The sequence below is a fragment of the Etheostoma cragini genome, chromosome 8 (genome assembly GCF_013103735.1).
Source record: "Etheostoma cragini isolate CJK2018 chromosome 8, CSU_Ecrag_1.0, whole genome shotgun sequence".
Classification (NCBI taxonomy): Eukaryota; Metazoa; Chordata; class Actinopteri; order Perciformes; family Percidae; genus Etheostoma; species Etheostoma cragini.
The window spans coordinates 10,703,698-10,729,020 of record NC_048414.1 but is presented as its reverse complement, the minus strand read 5'-3'; the positions used below and the strand labels follow the sequence as shown (position 1 = coordinate 10,729,020).

The window sequence follows — 25,323 nt, the reverse complement described above, 5'->3', positions numbered from 1 at the left end:
GTCCCACTGTGAAAAAGAGGAAAGAAGAAGGTCTAAAGAAGGGTTGAGAAAACAATCTCAACAGGTACATTTAACTGGGGATTTCAAACGTCACACGTTTTTCCATCAATAATTATTCATGAGCATTTTAAGGATTAGGCTATGTTGACTTAATGATTTTATGATTAAAAGAACAACTTGGTGACTAAATTTTACTTGTGGTGTAATTTTTTTTCCCAGGTTAAGAATTAACTTTGAAGCAGCCTTTAAGTCAACATGGGTGAGGTCTTATGAGTGCTCAGAGTAAAAAAAAAAAGAAAGGTAAATCTACAATTCCATTATGACCTATTTCATACAGTCATGAAAATGACTGAGTAGACTGATAAAGATCATGTGGATATATGATTGAAAATTCCAGAGCAGCTACTAAATTGACTTTCTGACAGAGCTGTGTCCAAGTCATGAATCAACTTTGAACCTCACGTTCATTTTACACTCCCAAACTCTAGAGGGCGACATAACTTTACATTCAGAGCTCCTTTCGACAATAACTAAAATCTTCCGAACCATCTTTTCTTTTTTTGTCTATTGTAAATCAAGTACAAAGAAAAATTCCAAATACATCTATATGGGTTAGGAGCGTCGGTTAGGAGCTAACTGTCTATTGTTAGGAGACAGGGGGTACAAAGAAAAATATAACCTTTCATCGTACGCAGTGACGTTAACGACTGCGCTGTTACGTATGGATACGTCTCTTTTTGCACGTAACGCTGCATTCACTTGACAATTGTAAGGTAACATTAGCTTTTTAACACTTGTCATTACACGGAATAAACTTTAACGCGGACTCCTGTGTATTTGAGGTAATGTTATCTTTCTTATTTGATTTGAATGAAGTGACTTAGCTACATAGCAAAACACTTCCCACTATCAGCGGTACCTAGCTAAAGTTTAGCTTGCTAACGTCACGCATAGAGCTAACGTTACTGTCACATGACGTTAATAATTTTGGTTGTCCATAGAACACTAAGCTGATTAACGGTAAAGGAAAATGCCAAGTTATTTTTGGAGGTTATTTAGATACAATTTTTCAACACAGAACAAAATTAGGTGTGTTCCCAGTTTGTTATGAAAGAACTTGTCCGTATTGCCCAGTGCCCAGACTTGAATATGCATAGTGCTCTCCCGTGGCTGAATGAGAGCAGGTATTTGTATCCAGGTTCCTAAAATCTTGTAGAAATACTTCTCATAAGATCAGAGTCGGTTCTAACGCCCATATGAATTACAAATGGGTGTTTGTGTTCACAGTTCTGGCTCTGTAATATTTACATGTAAGTAAATAAGTAGCTACATCTGTTTAATCTGTGTTACTGTATTCATTCATTCATAGTGATGGAGGAGGGTGAGGAAGAGAAGATGGGTGAGTCAGAGCCTGTGCTCCATACACAGCAGCTTTGTCGCTTCTTCTCTCAAGGAAGACACTGCAATTTTGGGAAGAAATGCAGATTCCTACACATAAGAGATGATGCCAAAGCTCATGAGAAGAAAACCAACAGGACACCCAGACAGTCAGATGTTGCATCTCCAAACTCAGAGATCCCTGGGGGAGATGTGGGGCATAGGCCTCCTCCCACTTGTAACTCCAGGGTTGCTCCAGCAGCTGGCCGCCGCCCCTGTCGCTACTTTATCTCAGGCCATTGCACTATGGAAGACAGATGTCGCTTCTGGCATCCACCACAGTTCCCCCCACTGGATGACCAACCTGTTCCTAGCAAGAACCCAAGACCTGCACAGAGGATGCCACCAGTACCTCATCCTGGCATCCTCCAAGAGGTCAAGCTGTGTGACCTGACAGAGAATGTCACCATGCAGCTACGAGACACAGAGATCAAGCAATTGAAGAAGCGTTTCCCCAAAGAACAGCTGATTATTCAGGAACAAAGTAATGGCAAAGTTACTTATTACAGGATGGCTGTAGAGGCCACTGATCCAGACTGGGTAATCATTTTTTTCTACCTTCTTTCTTTTCTCCTCCCTCGAAAGCTTACAGTAAAAATCCACCCACAATCTTTTCTATAATACAGTAGAGCTCAGTTCTAACAGGTGAACTTAAAAAAAAGTGTTTTCTTCACTCATAAACAGAGTGATACTGTATATGGAAACAAATGCTGAAGCCTCTCTGTAGACAATAACTAGTCAAAACCATAACAACCAATAACCTTAACAATGGCTCAATTCCATCAAGTGTCTTAGTCAGTCAGCATGCATTATATCAGGACCTGACCTAAGTGGAATGCAGCTATTGTTAAGGTTATCAATTTCAGCTGTGCTTTTCCTACTATGACAAGTCAAAATGTCTGCTGTGAAAAAGGTCTATTGTTAATGAATAACATGGGATTTTTATCTATTAAACTGCACCACTGAGAGTAAATCAGGCCTGTTTGTTATGTGACAAATGGGGTAAAGCAGTGATTACAACTTGGTTATTTTGGCTAAATTTGAAAACAAGAAAGATTAATTTGCTGTTCTGCTATTCCCTTAGATTTGATTTGATAGACTTTATTGATCCCAAATAAGGAACTTTCTTACAGTGTTGCTTAGACACTTAGCCAGAATAGGGTAAGACATAGCCAACCATTTGACTGAATACATATTACTGGCATATCAGAACTATTAATCCACTTTATCAGCATTGTTAACCATAATCCACAAATTTCACACTCCTGTAAATCATTATTGAACCAATTTATTTCCGTCAGGCTTTGGTGTGATAATAGGTTACATAGATGGAAATGACCCTACTACAGTACTATCTGGTCCAGATGATACTGTAGTTAGTACATTTCCACTGGCAGTGGGAATACACTAACTCAGCATTTTAACTTACAGCCCTTCGATCTGAAAGAAGTCGACATCATGGTGAGCTTCCCAGACAGTTACCCCCAGGAGGTAAAGACCACTACAGGTTCTGTAATACGCTACACAGTAAATGGTTGTCATGAAAAGAACAGTTTTTTACCAGCTTGATACATTTTTCTTAGATTTTTACATTGGACATACCGTTGGACCAGGAGCTGCCGCCAATAATGGCAAGGTAAAATCATGTACAGTTTATTTTAAACATGCAATGTTTGGAGTTATCAGTGGGGACATTTATATATAAATCTTTGGCTATGTAGACATGTACAGCAAGCATCTTTGGAATGGCTTCAAGCCAAGCATGCAACCAATCAGCTACTGGGAAAGGTAGAGCTGCTCTTCCGGCCTTTTCTTCGCTGGCTCGATCGTAGCTTGGAGAGACTGTTCACTGAAGGAGCCCGGCAGGTGAGACTCCAATCTGCATGGAAACAAACATGTGAATTGTGTTTTCCCCTTTGATTTTACCAAAACAACCTGTACATATCTGCTTTTATTTTATTTTCTTAATGCTGAAAGATTTTCTCTTTAATGTTTTTGCAGTTAAAAAAAGACATTGATTTAGAAAAAGCTGGATTGCAGTTCATACCGTACCAGGAACTCCAGGCAGCAGTATGTGAAAAATCTGTGAACTGTTATTCTTCTGACACCCCTGCTGAAGGTGAGGATGTCCGTGATGAAGGAAAACTGGAAAAGACAGATAGTGAGAGGACAATGGGGCGGGGGACGTTAGTGCAGCAGGAGGGTCCAGGTAGTGATGAAGGGCAGCAGCCGGAGGAGGAGGAGGAGGAAGCCAGTCATCTGGTGGAGAACATTAAGATCAGCGATCCCCGCAGAGGCACAGAGGTAAAGCTGCTGGGACTGAGGCTGGGAGAGAACACAGCCACCGTAGTGGCCAGACAAATCACTGTTTGTCTTCAATGTAACAGGTAAGGACAAATAGCTAAATGTCATATCAATATCACAAATTATTTTATAATTGACTGTTCGTGTCCTATCTGCAGGTGTAAGGTGACTGCAGACCTGACACTGACTGGTAGGGCACCCTGCACAGCTCAGTGTGAAAAGTGCAGTGCAAGCATCAATGCTGCTTTCAGGCCCTGCATGGTGCACCATTACAGCGATGTCTTGGGATACCTGGACCTTCACAACGCTTCACCCGCTGATCTTGTTCTTCAGGAATGTGAACTCATTGTGGGCTGCCTCAGCTGCTCCCAGGAGGGCCCCGTGCAGGTGATGAAACCGTTGATGTTCACCACTGTTCAGTTTTGTTTGAAAATCAGTGTGCAATGTCACCAGAAGTGAAATATGTCATCTCTGAAATTGCTTATTTTCATCAGAACCTTTCCTATGGTCAAACGAAGGAGTTTAATTGTGAACACTGCCACAGCAAACTCGGGATTCTGGCTGAGAGCACAAGATTCCAGTATATTCCTCCACGTGCCAGCAAAACAGGTTCACCTACACCCAGCACATCTACGTTTACTAAAGGAACCAGCAAAAGTTTAAGATCTTACAACAAACTGCCACAGTTCGCTCTCTCAACTCACATGCTCATTTAAAAAGCTACATAGTGCACGAAACCCTTTCAGAGCAGAATATAATGTCAATTGTTGCTCCCTTTGTGCAGGTCCAAGTGCTTGTGCTGCTAATTATAAGACGATAAGAGATCCTGCAGTGCAAAAGGGAAAGCCGCTGCCAGAAAAAGGAGTGTGCAAACATTACAGACAGAGCCACCGCTGGCTAAGGTACCGTTGTCCCTGTGTCCTGTCTCATTTCACGTGTCGGACACGGAAGCCCCGAGAAGAACAAGTATCGTGAAAGCTTTGTGCCACTGCCTGCCTTCAGGTTTCCCTGCTGTGGACGGGCTTACCCCTGTGATGGGTGCCATGACGAGGACCAGGACCACCCCATGGAACTGGCCACCAGGATGATCTGTGGCTACTGTGCCAAAGAACAGGTGAGCTAAAGACTGCTTATAGACTGCGGCTAAAGTTAGACTTCGCTTCGGAATTGAAACTCTTTAAAACGTTGTCCCTGCGTTGTTTGTTGTTGCAGCCGTATGGCAATGGAAAGCCTTGCATCAGCTGTGGAAGCATGATGACGAGAGGGGCACGCACCAGCCACTGGGAGGGAGGACTGGGATGCAGAAACAAAGTCAAAATGAGCAGGTACATCTATATCTAACTTTTATGTTGACACTACGGAGGAAAACATAGTGGTAGTTGCAATGGCTTTAATTATTAAAAAATACAAAGCGTTGAGTATCTCCAACACTAGTAGCATTTTTTTGTGTTAAAGATTTACTTTTGTTTTCAGTGGTTAAGATTTTTTTTTTAAATCTTTTTCTTTCTTTTCAGAAATGATCGACATAAATATGCCAACACCAACAAAACGATTTCAAGGAAGGCCGTTGGTGATAAGAAGTAGTTGGAGAGCATTATCCCCATAACTTGTGAAAAGACATAAGTTTAAAATGATTTCAAAGAAATGATTGCACATTTTCCTCATTAAATCATGTTGTGATTGTTCAGTGTGATTTGACATTTTAAAGTCTGTAAATGTAATGTGGATTGATTTGGATGACTCTTGAGTTTTATCTTTAAAATGTGAAATTTCTGTAAATCAGAATCAAAATGAAGGTTTACTCTGCAACTCGGATTAGAAAAAAATATTTCTATATTTCACTTTTACAAGAAAAAGCGTCTTTGTCCATGTTCTTGAATAATTTTGGTTAACTTTACGAAACCGCTCTGGTTGGTAGAAAAGCGCCTTCACCTTCTTTTTCTCCTGTTGTACTCGCCTTCTCCAGCTGTTTCATTTTCCTGCCTACCTTTTGCTGCGCTTGGCCTCTTGGGAGAAAGAGGGCCTTTATTCTATCAGTACAAGCTCCAACCGGACAGGCGGCTAACAATGGGAATGACGGCTAAGAGCTTCACGACAGTGCTGTAAAACCACACATTGTTTGTTTTCCTCTAATAATTGGCATGTTCATACTGCCTACACAAATACTGCCACAGGATGCTCTCTGTATGAAGTATTGATTGAAGTATTGATGGACTAGCTGTACTTCTCCTATTTGACCTATTTCTTTTAATTATAACTGGCATTATATACATCACAAGCATTCACAGCTTTACCCTTGGATTCTTGCGATCCACCATGAACACGTGGTGCCTTTTTCTTGGTCGACAGAGCAGCTCAGCATCCCAGAACGGATGACTGTTGGTCCCTGGAACATCCACAACCCAATTATTTTAAAGTGCCACCCACGTTCAGTTTTTGCAAGCAAAGCAAACCCCAAACACTTCCTGTTCTTTCTGTTCTCACAATATTAACACAAAGTCTTTCCTTTCATATTTTGCTTACAAGTCCCACGGAGGGATAATAAGCTTTCAAACAAGAAAACCAAGTACTGTTTGTCAGGCTTTAATCAAGAGGCCCAGTACAACACAAAGGGAATAAAAGATAACCTGTACTTGACAAAGTTCTGAGCCAGTTAACAGGGAAGGAACAGATGGAAATACTAATGCATGTAACAGCCAGGAGTGATAATTAGTATCATGTCTTATGAGTTTGAATGTGTATGCTTGACCTTGGAAATAGCCCTTACAAAGTGTACGGTTGCATGCAGTGTGCATACAACAATAAAGTTGCACCTTAAGCTTTGACCCTCTCACTCATATTCTGCAGAAGAGATTGTTGGTCACAATAGCCTAAAAACGCTTACCTCAAAACCTGACCGGGCGCATTAGGACATCCTGGTATTTAAGGCATACTGCATTGACACATTTTATGCATCAGAACATACTATAGCTTTTCTGGTGTACTACTGTAAATAATATGGTACTATGGGTATTGTACAGCAGTGTTACTTTTCATCTCCATGACAACTGGGCAGCTCCATCTGCTAAAGAAGGCCATAAGATACACAGACCAAGTGGACTTGATCAAAAGCTTTTTTTCAAATGTTTTCATCAGTCTTTTTGATTTTACTTAGGTGGGTTCAAAGACTGCCTCAGCAGCTGTTGTGCTTGTGTCTAGAAATTAATTTATATACTGTACTGCATGACGTTCTTTTGTAATTTTTTTTTTTGCGGAATCTTTTTAAAATGACCAATAACACAAACATTCAACTATTTTAATAATTTATTTTTTTACCCAAAAATAAAAACAAACCAATCCTATAAAATTTCAGTGAAGACTCTTATTTAAATACTGCACAAACATGTTGGATATGTGTCCCGAGTTCTCTGTTGGGTGCGTCTTGGTGTAGCTGATGAATTGGCGCCGAAGTTTCCTCAGCTCCGCCATGTTGATGCTCCTGGTGAGCTCGATGTTAAACATCAGGTCAAGGACATTTGAGTACAAGAAGAAGAACAAGAGACGATTTTTTCAACTGAACAGTGAAGCAATAACGAACTGACTAAAAGTATCTAAAAGGTCACAGTATCACATCGCAACTTTTAAGGAGAACAACACAAAGTAGTTACCGACGTTAAATGATGCACCACGACATTAAAGGTTGACCAGCGCAGAACGAACCTATACTTTCAAGTTAGTCTCTGCCTGGAATGACATGTTCAAAAGAAGTAAATCAAAGTGTTTCTTCTGAGGTACACCTGCCACCGCCGCCCCCCCCCCCCATCCCATACATTTCCCACTGTATGTTGTTACAGGCAAGACCTTTAACAGTGATTGGCTGCTTTGCCTTTCATTGAAGTCCTTTGATGGACGTGCATCCATCCGCCTTCTCCTTCAAACAAGTCATTTGATCCAGAGTACTTTGCTTCCTGCTGGTGAGGGAAAATGTGATTTAAAAAAAACGAGTCAGCACAAATTAATAGAGGTATAATAGAGGATATTCAGTCATAAGCTATGAAAGATCACTGCTACCTGGACAAAAAAACCTAACTATAGAACCTGTGAAAAGGATTCTTCAAATTTTGGGTTTTAAGTAAAAAGACATGTAAATGTGTAAAAAGGATATCTTTTCCGTAGCTCCTGGAACTGGAACGAGATCCCCCGGAACACTTGTCTTCTGTGCGTTAAAAATTGCCTGAAATTTTAAATCACCTTTATCAAACACTAAATACAAAAAGTACTGTTTAACTGACAAAAACACAGCTCCCCAGGTACGTTGCTTTGTAGGACGTTTGAGATCAGCAAAGTGGGATCTGCACACTAAAGGTCGTTTTATGGTTAATACAGAGGTTTGAATCCGACCTTTGGCCTTTTGCTGCTATCCACTCATTAAAAGGGAAAACCCCCAAAAAGATTCTTTAAAAAATAGAAAAACATTACATTACATTACAGGAGCAAGGGTATTTACAAAACAGGACACCCAAACGCATACCATTATCAAAGTAACCTTCCAGAGCATTACATAACCAGATCCACAATGTCAAATGCATATTGATGCAATAAGTCAATGAAACCCTGACGTTAAGTGTCCTAAATGAAATGGTCACCCTCTTATTTCATGTAAATACGGCCTAAAATATACTGGTGAAACAAGTAGACAACTCAAGTGTCAGAATTGATTAACATAAGCATACATCTAGACATTATGCAGTATTGATATGATTCTTACTAGCTGCAGGGAAGTGAATATAGAAATAGGTGGACCTCTTTTATTGTGCCTTGTAAAAAATAAAAATTTCAAACCAAGTATTTTTCTGAATACAACTCTACAGGCCATTGTTTTCCATTTCCAATGTGTGCATCTCACTTTGGTGATCCTAAAATATGACATGACTCAAAAGAGACTGGTTACAGCTAAAACAGTATCCTAGGAGAGAAATCTGCGTGACTGACAAATGAACAGAAAATCCCAAAGAACATATGTAGACGTACCAACAACACGTCTTGTGTGATCTTGTCCAACTCGTACAAGAAGTTTGCAGATGACAGTGGTTGCTGCAGAGAAAAAAAGGATATCTCTATTACCATCAGACGGTCAAAAGGGCAACATGACCGAACCCACAGCTACATCTGTTAAATGTTGTACGCTTGATACAAAAATAAAACAGCATGTGTGCCTTTCTCTTACACTCTGTGTAGACTGGTTAGGTGGAGGTGCTTTTCTTTTGAAAAGTGCGTCAGAAATGGCTTCGAATGGAAGCGTGTCGTCTTTCTGGATGGTGAAGAGAGGACTGTCCCATCGGTTTCTGGAGTCCGGAGCTTCAAATCTCAGCACTAATGCATCAAAGCTACAAGAGACAAACCAGATGTCAGGTAAAGATAAAGACAGTCCTACCAGAGACTGACATGCACCTCCAGGCTTCTCACTCACATTTCCTGGGTGTACTGCTCTGCAGCCTCTCTGCTGGCATTCCACGTTGAGCTCACTTCATCTGATGTCAAACAATATACCTTCATTGAAAGAAAGCATATGATTTTGACTTGTGTTATTATTGTTTGGGTGATAGTTTTGATTTTCAAACAAATCCCTTAGGTATTTATCTAGTATACCTACCAGGCAGTGTGGTGTCTGTGCATGTTTGATGAGGCAGAAAAGCTCATAGCGGTAGCCTGTAGGTAAAAAAAAAGAAAGAAAGTAAAAGCATGAACAAATCATGTTTTGACACGGAATCTGCATCTGCAAAACTACGGTTAACGGGATTTACCTTTTATGTAATTTAATGAATCCAAAATTACAATGTCATCCTTGTTGAGTTTCCTAAACAACAAATAAAAGGTAAAAAAGGGCTGTGACAGTAAAACATTACCAATGAATCTCACCCTAAATCCGATCTGAAGAACCCACCTCTCTACTTCAGCTTTCAGAGATGCTCTGACATTTTTTTCATTTTGGGAATCTGCAACACATCCAATAAGTTTTCAATTACAGCAAGACAAAAAAAGCAAATGTCCAAAATTACTCTCTAGGACTCCAATCTTCTTGAGGCAGTTTATTTATGATAAGAAACAGCTGTTTTGCTATGTACAATGACCAAATTGTGTTATTGCCAATTGATTGTTTTTTTAGTTAATCAATTAAGTGTTTCATTTATAAAAAAAAAATCGAAATGATTCACAGTCACACATTCCCTGCCCAAGTTAACGTCTTTGCTTTTGCCGTTTGCTTGACTGTCTGAAACACTGTCCATAACCAAAAGATTATGAATTTTCTATCAGAAGACAAAGAAAGGCAGACAAGAGTGCCATTTAAGAAGTTGCAACTGCAGTGAATTTTTGCATTTTTTGCTTACAAAATTAGCATAATTGTTGGTGACTAATGTTATTCCATCAATGGACTGATACGATTACGCTCTGCTGAAAAAAGTAAGAAAAAAAAAAGGGAAAAGAAATCCTTAAGCTGATGATATGATTGTTTTAAATTGTGGCGAGAAAATTAGCTTTCAAACCAAATGCAATACTCAGTATTTAAGTCACGTATAGTATGTAAAAGATTGAAATTAAGACAAAACTACTACGTTAGTTTCTCTTGTGAAGAAAATATTGACTTTAAGCTATCGTTTAATATGAAGACCCTCTACCATGGGGAAGTGATGACAACAGCACGCCAAAAACACACTCTGTAGTACACGAATGAAAAACTCAGGATACTGTATTTTTAGTCGGCGGCACACCTAAAAACGGCTAACTTTACAGAAACACGAGTATTTAAATTACAGGTTGTATTTCATCAAATTCCCGAGCCTCACTTTGCAGAGTTGCGTGAAATACAATAACGGTTTGGTGCAGACTTTTCAGCAGAACTCTATTCAATAAAACCGAACACCTACAAACACGTAATAGGCACCGAACGCTAAATGAAGACATAGCTAACTTAGCTATGCGTGTGACTTGCCTGCGTAAACTGTGTTTTTCTCAACGCCCAGTGCTCCGTCTCCTACAATATGAACCTTTCTGTCAGTGTTCCGTTCAAAGTACACCTTCAGTTCTTCTGCTTTCTGTGTTTTACCACTACAGGGGTAACCACACATCACTATTAGAGGCATAACAGTTAGCAAATAGAAAAAAAACTATCTTAAGATGCGTTGAAAAGCATGTTACCACTTTCACCCGGATATACTTGCTAACAATTCATTGCAAACACAAGCTAATTATCCTAGGATGGCTAAGGCATGATCCGCCCTAGTCTGCCTCTGATTGGCTTACCTTGGTATTTTTCACCAAGCCTAACCAATCACATTCTTCGTGCCTAAACACAACCAACAAAGACAACGAGTACTAGCCAATCAGATGCAGAGCAGGGCGGGTCAAGCCGTCGCCATCCAAGTAGGGAGCACTGACTTAAGTTAACCTTAAGCCATATTTAGTTTAAAATGATTTACTATTTGTAATAATTAAACAATAACATTTCGAAGAAAATGTGGAAATCACAAACAATGATTGACAACTGATCTAGCTTTCAGTACTAGTTTATTTACAGGTGGCACAAATTATTAATGTTAGGTTCAAATAACTGGACCCAAGAACAAAGCAGTGAAGATTGGCATTACACTGTTATGTACAATGAAACGTATCACATTAAAAAACGTCAACATATTTGTATTAGAGCTCATTTTTAACAAGATGTTAAGACTCTCCTCTTCATCAGCAGGATTTCCTATTTTGACAGGGTTGGCTGATATGTTCCTTAATCAGGATCCCCTTCTCTTCTAAATGGATAGAAGAAAACATCAGTTGTGCAGTTCGGGAGTTTATACAATAATAGAAAGAAAATAATAATAAACGTACATGTCCGTTGTCTGCTTACGTTGTGTGTGTTTGGTAGTTTCCAACATCTGACTGAGCAGTGCCTGCAGGTCTTCCCCTCGGGAAAAAGGACTACCAGCTCTCACTTCATGGGGAACATTTGCATCTTCAAAGGCAGACTTCATAAAGGAACTATCCACAACACTTTTCTTGCCCATGAAATGTCCTAAATTAACACAAGAATATGTCAATATAAACTGTCGAATACATATCAGAAAATAGCCCCAAAACAACATTTGCCAGAATAGTGTTATTTCTCTTACCTGTTGCCCACAGATTCCCCCTTGGATTCACCTTGATCTTTGAAATTTTATTTCTCAACTCAGTAAGATCAAGAGTCATTGAAGATGTCATCGCAATGTATGAGATAAGAATGATAGAAAATAGAAATCCTGCTCTGCAGATCTTTGTCAAAGTGCCTTTCATTTCTCAAACTTTGAATGCAATTAGGTGCTGGTTAATTGAAATATCCCTGCTCTTCTGTTACTTTGTGGCAAGGCAGTTATATTCAGATAGGGTGGACTAAATATTCTAATGGGATGAAGTCATTCATCTGTGGTTGGTTTCCCATTGGATAAATGATGAACGTCAGAGTGCCTTGAGTCATTCTGACTTGCTATGACGATTGTAAAGCGACCTCAGTGCAAAACCACTAATTGTTCCATCAGAGTATCATTAAACACTCTCTACCATGCATCCAGTACCTTTATACAGAAACAAGTCTTTAACACAAAACAAAAGACAATGCAGATGTACAGTAAATGCACCAATTTATTTGTGAGTACTCAGACGTAAACATTACAGCAAGGCACATGGGCCACTGCATGCTGAACAGATGTAATGGCTTAAATTATGCTGTGAATCCAGGGTTCACTAGCCACTGAATCTACACATTATTTTCTTATACAAGTCCTCCCTGTACACAGTATCAAAAGTACAAATATCTTGCAACAAGCATTACAAAAGAACAAGTCATTCTTTTCAGCTTCTGCAGTTTAACAGCTGAAAAGTGTCGTAAATTAGAGATTTAAGATTACAGAGAAATGAAGAACTCACGTGGCACTTAAATAGAAAAGTTCACTTGCCAGTTAGGTCAATATGACCATATAGCTTTAATATTATTCCCAAAATAATTTATAAAATTTAATAATGTGGGATAAGACACATTTTATAAACTCATTTTTACATTGCACTGAGATTACCTGCCACTCCTTAAAGTCCTTTGTCACTTAACAATCACTGCCATCCACCATGGAGGTAGGAACTGTCATGTATTCAATGCAAAACAAGAGGTGCTGCTTTACAAATCAGGACATGCAAACAAAAAGTACCCTATGATCTAAGATTTTTTTTTTTTTTACTAGAATTATTATCCTCATGTTATCAGGTCCTGGTTCATAAAACATTATCTCCGATATGCAACCAAACTTCACTTTCACACCTGCTCTGGTTTATCCAAAACAATGTACCCTGATTTGACATTACATCGACTGTTCACTTGCCTGAAAATTACACTTCAGGCAATTTGAGGTATTTTCCGCACATTCAATACCTCTCCATGCTTCCCCTTAACACTCATTCAAAAAAGGAACAATCATTAAAAAAAGGCCAGATCTGGAACAAGATCCACAACACCCACAAATCAAACACGTCCAATAAACATAAGAGACAAAAGCATTTCAGAATGCGTAAATAGTAAAAAAAAAAAGAAAAAAAAGTCTCGTTCTTATGGGCAGCCTAACTTTGGAAGACTTTGCTTAGCAAGACAACTCACCTGTGTTTAATATCACAGGATAGCTTTATGAATAATTGTTCACCAAGAATGCAGAAATACGTCTTTAAATGAATACCAAACTATAAAGTATGTTTTGTAATAAATGGCTACTACAATTCTAGCACTGTACTGCAAATAAATCGCAACACAGTCATGTCATAAAAAACTGCAACCTGAAACATATTCAGGTAACAGCGTGTAGCATTAAATACTTCAGACAAAATTCAAGCAAATAAAACAAAAACACGTTGATTTGAAAAGACAAAAGTCCACCTCTTCACTGTTACATCAATGAACACCAGACCTAAACACTAACAGACATTCCTGAGTCTCCTGTCAGGGCGGATGGAATATTTTTTGGGGGGGGAGGAAGAAAGCTGTAATATGTGTGTATTTATATCTAAAAGGCAAGATGAATATATTAGCAACATGCAAAGATAAATAAAAATAATTGAATATTTCTGTCCTTTCATTTATGAAAATACTGTTTATTTATTAAATGTTAAGGATCTGCTTGAATATACTGCACAGCCTCTGAATAACTTGAGAGAGAAAAAAATGAAAGACCCAAACACTTCAAGGCAGAACATCAAGCATCCCCTGTTACTTTCACATAAAAAACTGAAGCTATTAAAGCAGCTTTAAAGAGGTGTCACTACAAGGGAGAGACTGCTTGTGTCGGAGAGTGAGTGCTCAGTTTTAAATTACAGTCTGAGGTCTTGGCACAGCGCAGACTTGTTGGCTCTCCAGCCTGTGGGGGCTCAGGTTCATTTAGCTTTGGTAACAAGTCATTGACCTCATCAGAATCTGCCGATCTAACTGGTTGATTAACCTGCTCGTTCTCCCTAACGTCAGCCCCGTCCTCCGCTCCTCCTTTATCGCCTTCCCCGGGATCTTTGACTTTGTGTACAATGAAAAGATGTCTGTTGAGAGACAGCAGAGATGTGAAACACAAGCCACAGTGAAGGCACTGACGAGTGTTTTCGTCAGTTTTATGCTGTGGTATATGCTGCTGGAATTGTGCACTGTCCTCTGTGACAAAACCACATTTTGAACAGCGGAACTGAGTTTTCAGACGTTTCGCTGGAGGAGACTCAAGACTAAAAGTGCAATTCTGGCCCTCCTCCTGTGTGTCCACCGCAGGTCTTTCTGATACACTCCCCTGCAAATCACAGAAAGCCACACACTTCAAAATAATGTAAGATTCCTAACATTTGTACTTGTGTTAAAGACTGAATATTAACATACCTTTCCCAAAGCCTTTTGTGATTCCTGGATCGCTGTTTTTGACATTTGGCCAAGATCAGGATTTTTGATTCCATGCATTAGACTGATGTGGTTCTTCAACATCACACTCGTCGTGAATATTGTCTTTGTATCTGTGCAGTACCTAAAGTGTAAAGTATTTCCTGGTTAATTTGATAAAGCATTAAGGACTGCCACAGCAATGATTTGCTTATTTTCAAACATAAAAATCTTAAAATCTTACCCGCAAGTGTAAATTTTCTTTTTTCCATCGTGGTCATTGCGAAGATGCCTTCTCAGACTGTTTGTAGAGTTGAAAGACTGCTCACAATGTCGACATGGATGCTTCTTCACTGACTGTTGGAAACAAACAAAAAAAGTAAAAATAAAAAGGTAGAAAAAATAAATAAACAGCGTGACAATAGGAGCTTTACAAAAAGGTTTCTTCAATGGTAATTATGAATGTCTAATGAGTTCATAATTCATACACAAATAACCACTAAAATATTTTTACTTTGATTTGAGGCAATTAAAACCAATTGCTGATTTCCCAGGATTCACATTAACCATTTCAAATGTGTCACAATCTGCTACAAAGACTAATTTAATCTGTATTGCCAGGCCGCTAAAAAACAAAATGAAATCTTGGAGACCAAATGTCACGTAGCTCATGCCACGTAGCTTAGAATTACCAACAGGTAAACACTTGGGCAAAGATTCACACTACAATCAGAAGCCTGTCTCATACAATTCAACAACAGGCACTCTGACCTCAGGTACAAGACTCCCTGTCCTCAGAACTATTTCCTCATTTCAGCAGGGCAGCTTGTGAGGGTGTCTTTCCAAAGTGTCTTAGATAAGGCCGACTGATCAGCAAAAAACACCCAAACTGTTGATCCGGTTAATGTTAACATCAAGTTCAGTTAAACAACAAGACAAGTACACAGGTAGAAGATGAGGGTTTTGAATTTATTTTATTGGTCCAATTATTTTTAAATTACTCTGACCAACAGAACAAGTGGATCACTTGTTGTACATATAGTTAAGAGGTTCACAGCATATAAGGTGTGTCCACACAGGAGGCATTTTAGCCCATTTGCAGTTGTCTGTCTTACCTGCGTATAATAAAACAAATAGACTTCTATTTTAATCAAGACAGGTATCTACAAAGGCTGCGTAACAGCTCAAGTTTCACTGATGCTTTATTACATAAACTGTAAAGTGTATTTTTAAGTATTTTTTCTTTTTTTTTAATGCTTGGAACAACATTGATTCATGTGGTGTTATGCCATGAGAGCAGCTGTCAAACGCAGGTGACCTACACTCAATACTGTGCTTCAACGCTCTTGTGACGGAGGACTGATGCTGCTGGTCCGACCATGTAATAAATAAAAAAGACTACACTGGGAGCGTGAAAAAGGGGAGAGGGCGGATGTCATACATGTCCCTCTATGAGTTTGTGAGGACTACATTAGTAAAAATCTCAAGAACTTTACCACAAATTAAGAAGGTATAAAAAAAGACAAATTAAAAACATGGTGAATTAATGAGGTTATATCCATTTGAAGACATAGAAAGATATCTTTTCTGTGACATGGACAACTGCCGAGTGTCTACTAAGTTCCAGAAAGACTTGAAATCCACTCTGTTGATCTGGATTTCCCTTTAACCCTCCTGTTGTCTTCAATTCAAATTGACCCGTTTACAACAACTTTCTATGTCAGCACTAAGACAAATGAACGTTGAAAAAAAAAAAGAAAAAAAAAAAGAGAAATGGGGGGGGAATACCTACAAAAACGCAGGAAAAAAATCAACAAAAACATTCTTTTTTTAAACGCTGAAAAAGTGACCAATAAATTCGGAAAAATTGACCAAAAACATAAAAGAAATTGGAAAAAACAATAAAAGAAATTGTTAAAAATTGACTAAAACATCTAGGGTTAGAGGGTAGAAAAAGAACAACAAAATGTTGAAATTTAACTTAGAAAAATTCAAAGTTGCAGCCCGACAGGAACACAACACAAGGGTTAAGCATGCTAACGAAGAGCACAAACACCTTAATTAGTAGAATCCAAACAGCAGATAAAAATGAATCTAGGACCAGATTTGGGCTTGGACAAGACATTTAGCAACTTGACACATCAGGACACAATGAACAACATCACTATCTGTGTTGTATTTAAAATGAAAGCACTATATGAATTCAGCTGATATTAATACAACTAAAATACTGTAGGTTCAGTTCTTAGGACTAGTATCTGGACAAATCTAGACAAAGTGTGATCTGGTAGTTTGAGCTACGTAAAGCTGCAGCAGAGTAAAGCCAACGCATTTCACATTTGCTATATTATTCTATTACAAGCAACCGCAGCAGTCATTCATGTTGTGGTTGAACACATACACATTCCAGCATGGGAAATTTGTGATCTCTCACCCTTCCGTGGTTGGTCTTCACGTGAGAAGCATAGGAGTCTCGTTCAGGGAACCACTGGAGACACTCCCCGCACGTCCAGCCGGTGGGCTTCACACGAGCTCTCTTGTCCTGCTCAGCCTTTTTTCTGGGACTTTCTGTGTGTTTGACAGGGCTGTGACTCGTCTGGTGTTGGACAGAAGGAGCATCCTGGTTCCAGTCAGGATGGTCGGCTTGTTTACTTTTCTCCTCAGTCTCTGCTGTCATGTATCCTACATGAACACCCTGCAAAACAGAAAATACATGGTAAAAAAAAATCACACAAGGACACAAATTATAACACAGGACCTTTTCCACTCTCTTTATGTTAATGATCACTCACTATAGGTCATCCGTTATTTAATTCGGAGTACTATGGAGCCCCACTGGGGTCAGTTGAGAAAAAATAAACCGTGGGCACACGCACAGAATAAAAATCTGATCCCTTGGTTTTATAAACTGTACGCACGGATCAAAATCCGTGCTCTTGAGTATATAAACGCGAGAAAGATGTTAACATATTCATACTGCTGGGATCAATTATTCTATAGCAAAATGATATTAAATCACAAATGATGCATCTTTCCTCTTGTAGTAAGGTTAACAATAAGCTACAAACTAATTTTTATCAAAACAAGCCATCCTCCAACCTGGAGGAATAAGATTGGTCTCTAGTAGCAGCCGGTGGTGCTTAGGGACCGTCTATAAACTACAATGTAACCATGCACATGATGCAGAGAAAACAACATGGTAAACCAACACAAAAAATATCTATTGATTTAATGATTAAATAAGGTAGTGTGTCCAAAACTACCTCAATTATAACTTGTCTCCTCCTATTTGTACTACAGCACTTACTTTTAAAAAATAGGTTTGTAGACACTACCTTATTTAATCATTAAATCAATAGAAATATTTGTGTTAGTTTACCATGTTGTTTTCTCTGCATCACGTGCATGGTTTTGTAGATTGCATAATCTGACAAAATTTGACATTGCACAACAGCAGCTGATCTTTGCTGTGCAAATTTAACAATGTTTCCAAAAGCTCAAGTTAAATGTATTAGTTTTTGTAATAGCTTTTATAATGATGTATTTCATTATACAAGTTTCAAATAGGTAACCAAGAACATGGATAATGTATACTCAAAAACTGAAATTCAACCCACAAATACATGCCAAATCCATCACTTACAGGGACTTAAAACCAACATACAAAATGTCTGTATAAAAATCAGCCCTAACCTTGAAGTGCTGCATTAACAGCTTCTTTTGTGAAAAGACTGAGTTGCATTCTGGACACTTGAATACACACGTAACACGCTTGTTGGCATTCTGATGGAAATGCTGAAACAGTAACGGCTTTTTCTTGAAAACTGTCTCACACGAACACTTAAATATCAACCTGCAAAAAAAAGGAGAAAACTGTTCAAATCAACAGTGAAAAGAAATGTACAACTTTCAATTGTCAGGTCATGAGGTGTTGACTTACAGAGGGGATATTTTGCTTGCACTGTGTTTGTTTTTTAAATGCACTTCACAGCTGTCAGAAGTCTTGAAGGCAACTTGACAGATGGAGCACTGGTAAAGGACTTGACAGTGTTTCTCCTCAATGTGACTCTTTTGTCCTTGAAGGGTCTTGAAAACCATGTCGCAGTGAAGACATCTGGAAGAAAAAGAACCATGATGAAACTTTTCTGTTACACTGTACTGTGCGTTATAAGGCATGCATTTTAGGCTTGCCTACTTACTTGTACCAAGCCTTGCGAGCGTAGTGCAGACAGTTTTCTTTGACATGCTTTTGTATGTCTCCAGAACGACTCCGGGCACCACACTCAGGACAGCAGTAAGGAGACTTGTGTGCGTGAATACGTTGGTGAGCTCTGAAGCTGCATTTGTTGGGTAACAACATTGAGCACACCTTACACATCTGTTTTATAAAGTAAAACAAGAGAAAAGTCACAAAAGACAAATGTGAAAGACAGAAAATACATAAATACTGGTTGTAGGGCGTTTAAAAAAAGTGTGGTCATTTTCTATATTTTTCAAATTGTCAACTAATTCAATAAACATATGTACAATTCCGTTATTAAAGATTTATGCTTTGAGTAGAACAGAACGGGCTTGGTGTGAGTGTCAAAGACAGTGTTTGTGGATTTGTTTACAAGAGCAAAATATTCTTAAAAAATTCAATAAAAACTTTACTCACGAGTCCTTCGACATCGTCACCAGACGGCCTCTGGTAATGGCCTGCAAGTGCTTTGTAGTCAGATAACTGCTTGTTACACTCAAGGCAACGAAGTCGGTGTCGATTGGCACTGTCTGGATATAGGGGCAGGACAGGTTGGCTTTTAGGTAAGGGTGAAGTGTAAGAGTCCATGTTCACAGCACTCAGGGGTACAAACATTTGTTCCTCTGCTATTGGTTTCATATGGAGTTGTGTGCACTGCATCACCATGCCATTATTCTTGTGCTCCCGTGCATGTGCCAACAAGGCACACTTGTTAAAGAACACCATCGTCTTTACACAGTGCGTGCATCCCACTTCAATGTGAACACTTCTCCGGCTGTAATGATATGCAAGACTCCTCTCCACCCCAAAGGAGTCCCCACACTCGAGGCAGCAGTATCCGCGTGGCGGAAGGTTGATATTGCTCTCAGGAGGGGGGATCAGGTTGGGCACATATGTAGGCACAGGGTTGGCATTGTTCAATAGTCTGTTTAGGGTTCCAGCTGCTGTGTTGGGCATGGACGAGCGGGGATAAGGGTTGGCTGTTTTGACCTGATGCACCAGTGGGACAGTGCTGTACACCGTAGATGTGAGTGTGTGTTGGCTTTTTTGTTGAGAGGTGGACCACGCAGCTACTGAAGCGGCAACACTGTGAGGGACCAGGTTCAGACTAGCTAAGTGCATTGCTTTGGGAAGGAAGTTGGTGCTAGTTGTATGGCCTGTTGTGGCTGATCCTTTCTTCGGTTTCTGCATCTGATGTGCAGCAGATCGTTTGACAGGACTACTAGTATTACGGAACACTGTTGCAAACTGCGTTACTGTTCCTGACCTCCTGGAGTTAACCTCTGATTTGTTGCGTAAAATCTTCGGTGAACACGTACTAGCTGGGGTGCCTTTAGTTTGAACTTCCACAACGCTATCAACAGACACATTTTGAGATGGTTGAGGAGACATATTGCAGTAAGAATCTTCACTTATCATACTCTGTGATGGAGAGGATTCATATGCAGAATGAACTTCTGTTTCTGAATCAGGTAGCACACTGGTGACTGTTCGCTTGATCTGCCCAGATGTGGTTTTAATAGTTTTAATTCTGACCTTGGGTATGGCAGGGGGTGAGCCAGTTGCCACTGCAGGGGATGCTTTGCCACTACTATCACTGTAAATGCTTCCAGGACTATTAGAGGGTTTCATTAACCGTTTCACAGCTTCAAGTGGACTTCTGGGGCTCCGTGGGGATATAGGCACGTTGGGGCTTGCTTTCATGCAGTCATTCCGAACCGCTGGTGACTCTCTGGGATTAATCTGCTCACCGAGATCGTTTCTAGCATTCAAAGCCACCAAAGCCTGAAGACAACAGGATAATTTAGATGTATCAGATTTGACATGTGGATAAGAAGTGGGAAAATCCATTGTGGTTCCTAAACTGCAGTTGGTGTCAATAAAGTTCTGGTTCCCCCTTGGTGGGGGAAGTGCACTGTGTAATCTAGGTGTTTTATTCATTTCACTACTGACACAGATGTCAGAGGGCTTCTCGCTTCTACTACTTTCTTCTCTGCTCCTCAGAGTGTTTTGGGGAATATCAGAGTCCTTTGGACAGTCATCAAACATGCTGAAGTCCAGTTTTTGGGGATTTTCTGGGATTGAAGGTTCCACCAAATCTGAAGCTTCTGGGAAACAGGGTGTTTCTTGTTTTGGATACATTTCATCTGTACTGCACTGAGTGTCTTCAGACTCAGGACTGGAGATGGGACTAAAATGAGAAAGTGACTGGGAAAATATTGGTGTTCCATCAGGTTTGTGTTGAATAGGTGCCTTTACAAGGAGCTCTCTTGAACTCCCCCCGTTTAACGCAGATCCAAATGATTTGGAAAAGTCACCGTTGGTTATCTCAACATGGTCAATAGATGTCTCTTGTCCACTAAATCCATTTTGTAATGCTGGTTCAAAACCTTCCAACAAGTCCTGGTGACTTGTGTTTTTTACAATAACACTTACAGCAGGAATATCTGCTGTTGTGACAGCTTGGTTACTTAATAAGCTGTCATCCAGACATATCCCTGTGTGTTTCAGCTGACTCTCTGTCTCCTCATGACTCCCCTGGATGGGCTCTTTGGAATCCAACCCTGTGGCATCTGGGATGTCAAAGGCTGCTAGAAGATCATCAAAATCTGGGGTTTTCATGTCACCCATGGCTGCCCAGTCTCATAAATCTACAGAAAAAGACAGAGTTAGCTTTAATATCAATATATTTTATCAATGTGCACAGTGGCCACTGCAGGCAGGGATGAAGAAACTGTTTTCAGCACAAAAAAGAACTGACTGTAATCTGAATAACAGCTGGGTGACGTTCTTTATGCTTAAGTTAGCTTTAGCTACCTCTCATGCTATACGTTTACTACAATATATGCTGGTCTTCGTCTATGCAACAACTATTTTGTACCAAAGCATGTATTACCATACATATATGAGCAAAAAAGCATTTGCAGGCTACTGAGCGTTATCAAATATCAACTCCTTCATAACCAAAACCACGTAAAAGTTGTTTTGCTGTTAGCCTAGCTAACATAAAAGAGAGCTAACAAGAGAGGCATAGGCGAGCCAAGACAGAAATATCTAGCTTAGCAACATGCCATTGCGTAAATCATTTAGCTAGCCAAGTTAATAAACTTGTCACTTATTGATTCACGAGTGCGCTTACCATTTGATCCGGTTATGGTAAACAGCTCTATTAAATTAGCTATATTGCCAGTTAACTGTGGACACTATGTTTTGCTGTAGCAGGTTTTCATAGCTAGCTAGGCTACAAGCTACAAGCGTTAACTTCGTTTTCTTTTTCCTGTGTGATTAAGCCCTTGGCTCTGTCTTACAGACAGACAAGAGGCGGTGCCATGGGCCGCTTGACATTTTAGCATGCACCTCAAAATAAAACAAAATGCTATTTATCGTACTCAGTGGCTCAGCTGCACTGAACGTTGGCATTATTGTATGTGGTAAGTATTCATGCAGGTAGGTAATGCGTCATGTTACGCCATAATCAATTATGAAACATGCTTAAAGACATGGATGGAGCGGTGCCATGGACGATGGACCGCCAGCAACCCAAGGGTGAAATGTATTATGGTTATAGCCCCTAACTAAACACCCACCGTGCATTGCCACGTGGTGCAACCATATTTTCCTTTGCTTGTAAACTTGCTTTCAGTGATATAAAGTGTAGAAATGGCTACAATATCCTGAATTAGTCCCCATAGGCCTAGGTCAAGCCCCGAAAAACACTGGATCAAACAAATTCCATCCCAAGCATCTTTCGTTAGACCCGGTCATCTGCTTGGTAAATGTCCTAAGAATCAGAATAAGAAATTGGTTGATTTCCTAGTAGATTTTCACATACAAGGAATTTGCCTTGTGTTTGATGCACAATACACATATTAACAGGAAATAACAAATAAAGCAAAATAGCCTACTGCAATAGTCAAGAACGTAAATATAGAATAGAAAAATAACCATAAAAGTATGAAAAAGATACTATTAAAATACTATTTAACATAACTATTACCGAATGTGTAAAATATAACTGTTTTACAATTGGAAATCTGTAGTTTGTTTTTTTGCAGGATGTGAAAAAATTAACAGGGGATGTGCAAAAGTTCACAGTATAGATAATATTGTAACACATAGAGACAGATGGGGAACATTTACTGCACATTAAGTGAAATACAGTAATATAGTGTTGAATTGTGTGCATGATCAAAATGGCTCTAGATTAAGATTTTGTTACAATGAGATTTGTCTGTTCTTCTACAGGCTATTGTTTTCTGTTTAATTGAAAGTAAGAGCTATTTATCAAAATCATAGTCACTAACATCAGTTGTTTACTTAACAGCAAGGCAACCCATGTCCTTTGTCATGCTCAGTATCCACCAGTCCTTTGTGGCTTTCGGCGCTTTAATAGTGTTTTGTCAATCCTTGTCAATTTATAATCAGGGTGTAAATAGAGGAAATCAGGCATAAATTCCGTTTGTTATTGTTTGCAGCCTGGATATACTGTAAAGCATATGGCATTACACAGAAAGATAAGGTAGCCTCTTGTTTTACAGTTTAATATTTACATACAGACGAGAATTTCCTGACAAGCTTTATTTATACTGAGTGGACATAAAGATTAACAATGAAACTGGGACAATATTTGCCAGTTTCCCATAATGTGAAACATTACAACTCATACTGTGATATGAAACTGGCAAAAACTGGAACAGTCTCATTTGGGAAGGATGTTTTTAGATTCTCTGGAATATCCATTACATCTGAGTTGGGACAGAGCAGTAGTGCAGTGAAGAAGACAGTTTTTGATATCCTGTAAGACAGAGTTGAGGGACAAGACTATTCCTTCCCGCTATCTGTACAGTGGTGACACCAATTCCTGCACTTTGGTATCAGATAAAAAGAAAGAAATAATAAACTGTAAACATCAGCAATTATGTTTGAGTGTTTTTGTATTGTAGGTGATGCTTTGCAATCAAACTTCAACAAGTGTTTTCTCAGTCACAGCTTTGACTGTCACATCTAAATTGTCAAGTTAAAACTGTTGGCAAACAAGTTGATGTTGTTCATAAAAAAAAAGAAGAAAAAAAAGTCTTGGGTTACTGAACCAAGGAATTTAATGTTGTGCTACAAAATCTGTTACTAAATCATTAACCTCTGCTAATGCATTTTATGGTCTGCACAACATTCTGAAAACGTTTTAACAAGAATACCTTTTTGTCATATCCGTCCAGACAGACTGATCCCCCATTAAGTGTAATGAACCACAGATAAACAGCATTTTATGAGGAATCAGAGATTCCAGAGAATTGTGCGTGTGTGACGAGATCAAATTTGAGCAGCAGCGAAAGGAACAAATAGCTGCCGTTATGTCCAATCATGAATCATCACCAGAAAGTAAAGTACAAATTGCACTGCAATATATTTAATGGTCCAGACAACAGCTATGATTAGTTTTGAGGCTAACTGATTCTGCAGCAAATCCGCAATGTGCTTCATCTTCAAAAAAGCATTTAAAGATATATGCCATAAATAAATTATATAAAAATACAAGTTATTTTGACATTACACAAAACGTTCTGTGTCTGTTGTAGCAAATTTAGACAGGCACATTTAAAGGTGGAGTCAGCAATTCTAATCTAATGCACTTTTTCGTTAATTCAGGGAATATCTTTTCACGGTCTGCTATTGGTCCATTATGTATGTGTGCACTAAAAGAAAATCCTGTGTTCACACAGCCAATGTCAACGCAGTCTGTCGATGGGTAACACACAAAGTGTCTTGGACCAATCCACATATTACTATTCCATTTGTGCTTGTGAATAGGTCAGGGGAAAAGCAATGGATTTATAAAGAGAAAGGCAGTGGGAGCGAGAAGGGCGGACGGTAAATCTGGGACCACTGATGGGATGAGTGTTGAGTTCAAATATCTACAATCTTTCTCCAGAATTGCAGACTCCACCTTTTAATAACGTCACATAGTTTTATAGTATAGTCAAAGTTCACATACTTATCTTATTTTCCTTGAGTAATGTGTGCTCTGATATTATAACTTCTTTCTATTCTAACCATATAAAATGGGTTTATTTAATGTGAAGGGTTACCTGTATCTTTAATTCAGTAAAATTAGAAGCCATTTTTCAGTTAAGTTTTATTCATCATATTGTTGATTCACATGCTTTTAGGAAATGGGTTTTTATAGGAGCACAATTACTTTTTATGACTAACTTAAAGCTGTAGTAGGTACTTTACTTTTTGGCGTCGGTGGGGCAAAAAAATCCATAATATTCTTTCATCGCTCCTATTCTGTCCATGTATTGCCCGTGCAACAAAGAGGGGAGAAGGACAGCTACCGGAAGAAGGCTCTCTCTACTTCAAATTCTTGCGTACACTGTAGCTTTAAAGCATGGTTGGAGCATTTTCTTCTACAGATAAAATCCTTCATGATTAATCTGTCAGA

At 39.1% G+C, this 25,323-nt stretch overlaps 4 protein-coding genes and 1 long non-coding RNA gene across 6 annotated transcripts; 2 read left to right on the top strand and 3 right to left on the bottom strand.

Annotated features, from left to right (window-relative positions):
* The first annotated feature begins 819 nt into the window (after positions 1–819).
* Positions 820–6,846, top strand: si:dkey-24l11.2 (uncharacterized protein LOC100034462 homolog). Of its 2 annotated transcripts, none has more exons than XM_034879287.1 (12): positions 820–842; positions 1,370–1,977; positions 2,869–2,928; positions 3,021–3,073; positions 3,159–3,303; positions 3,439–3,824; positions 3,900–4,128; positions 4,236–4,350; positions 4,526–4,643; positions 4,744–4,855; positions 4,954–5,066; positions 5,256–6,846. In XM_034879287.1, exons 2-12 carry the CDS (start codon positions 1,372–1,374, stop codon positions 5,323–5,325), a joined length of 2,007 nt encoding a protein of 668 aa, XP_034735178.1. In that variant the 5' UTR covers positions 820–842; positions 1,370–1,371; the 3' UTR covers positions 5,326–6,846. The 2 variants fall into 2 exon arrangements, with proteins under 2 accessions (XP_034735178.1, XP_034735177.1); XM_034879286.1 differs by having other exon boundaries at positions 834–851; positions 1,366–1,977.
* On the bottom strand, positions 2,733–2,927 carry LOC117949223. Its single transcript, XR_004657652.1, has 2 exons — positions 2,844–2,927; positions 2,733–2,807 (listed from the first exon to the last, which is right to left on the bottom strand). It is a non-coding gene; the product is annotated as an uncharacterized LOC117949223 (long non-coding RNA).
* On the top strand, positions 5,413–6,846 carry ch25hl1.1 (cholesterol 25-hydroxylase like 1, tandem duplicate 1). Its single transcript, XM_034879044.1, is given in 6 exon segments — positions 5,413–5,417; positions 5,660–5,720; positions 5,722–5,866; positions 5,869–5,933; positions 5,935–5,982; positions 5,985–6,846. Coding segments are annotated over 6 exon segments (573 nt in total). The 3' UTR covers positions 6,234–6,846.
* A 176-nt stretch (positions 6,847–7,022) lies between these two features.
* Positions 7,023–10,968, bottom strand: kti12 (KTI12 chromatin associated homolog). The gene is made up of 9 exons (XM_034879295.1): positions 10,712–10,968; positions 9,665–9,716; positions 9,525–9,577; positions 9,374–9,429; positions 9,191–9,270; positions 8,948–9,107; positions 8,752–8,814; positions 7,886–7,954; positions 7,023–7,233 (listed from the first exon to the last, which is right to left on the bottom strand). The coding sequence occupies exons 1-9, from the start codon at positions 10,860–10,862 to the stop codon at positions 7,090–7,092; spliced, it is 828 nt and encodes a 275-aa protein (XP_034735186.1). The 5' UTR covers positions 10,863–10,968; the 3' UTR covers positions 7,023–7,089.
* A 2,125-nt stretch (positions 10,969–13,093) lies between these two features.
* On the bottom strand, positions 13,094–22,321 carry znf592 (zinc finger protein 592). The gene is made up of 9 exons (XM_034878243.1): positions 22,021–22,321; positions 19,299–21,532; positions 18,841–19,019; positions 18,582–18,755; positions 18,335–18,494; positions 17,076–17,336; positions 14,886–14,998; positions 14,645–14,786; positions 13,094–14,558 (listed from the first exon to the last, which is right to left on the bottom strand). The coding sequence occupies exons 2-9, from the start codon at positions 21,510–21,512 to the stop codon at positions 14,052–14,054; spliced, it is 3,750 nt and encodes a 1,249-aa protein (XP_034734134.1). The 5' UTR covers positions 21,513–21,532; positions 22,021–22,321; the 3' UTR covers positions 13,094–14,051.
* Between the last annotated feature and the right edge of the window lie 3,002 nt (positions 22,322–25,323).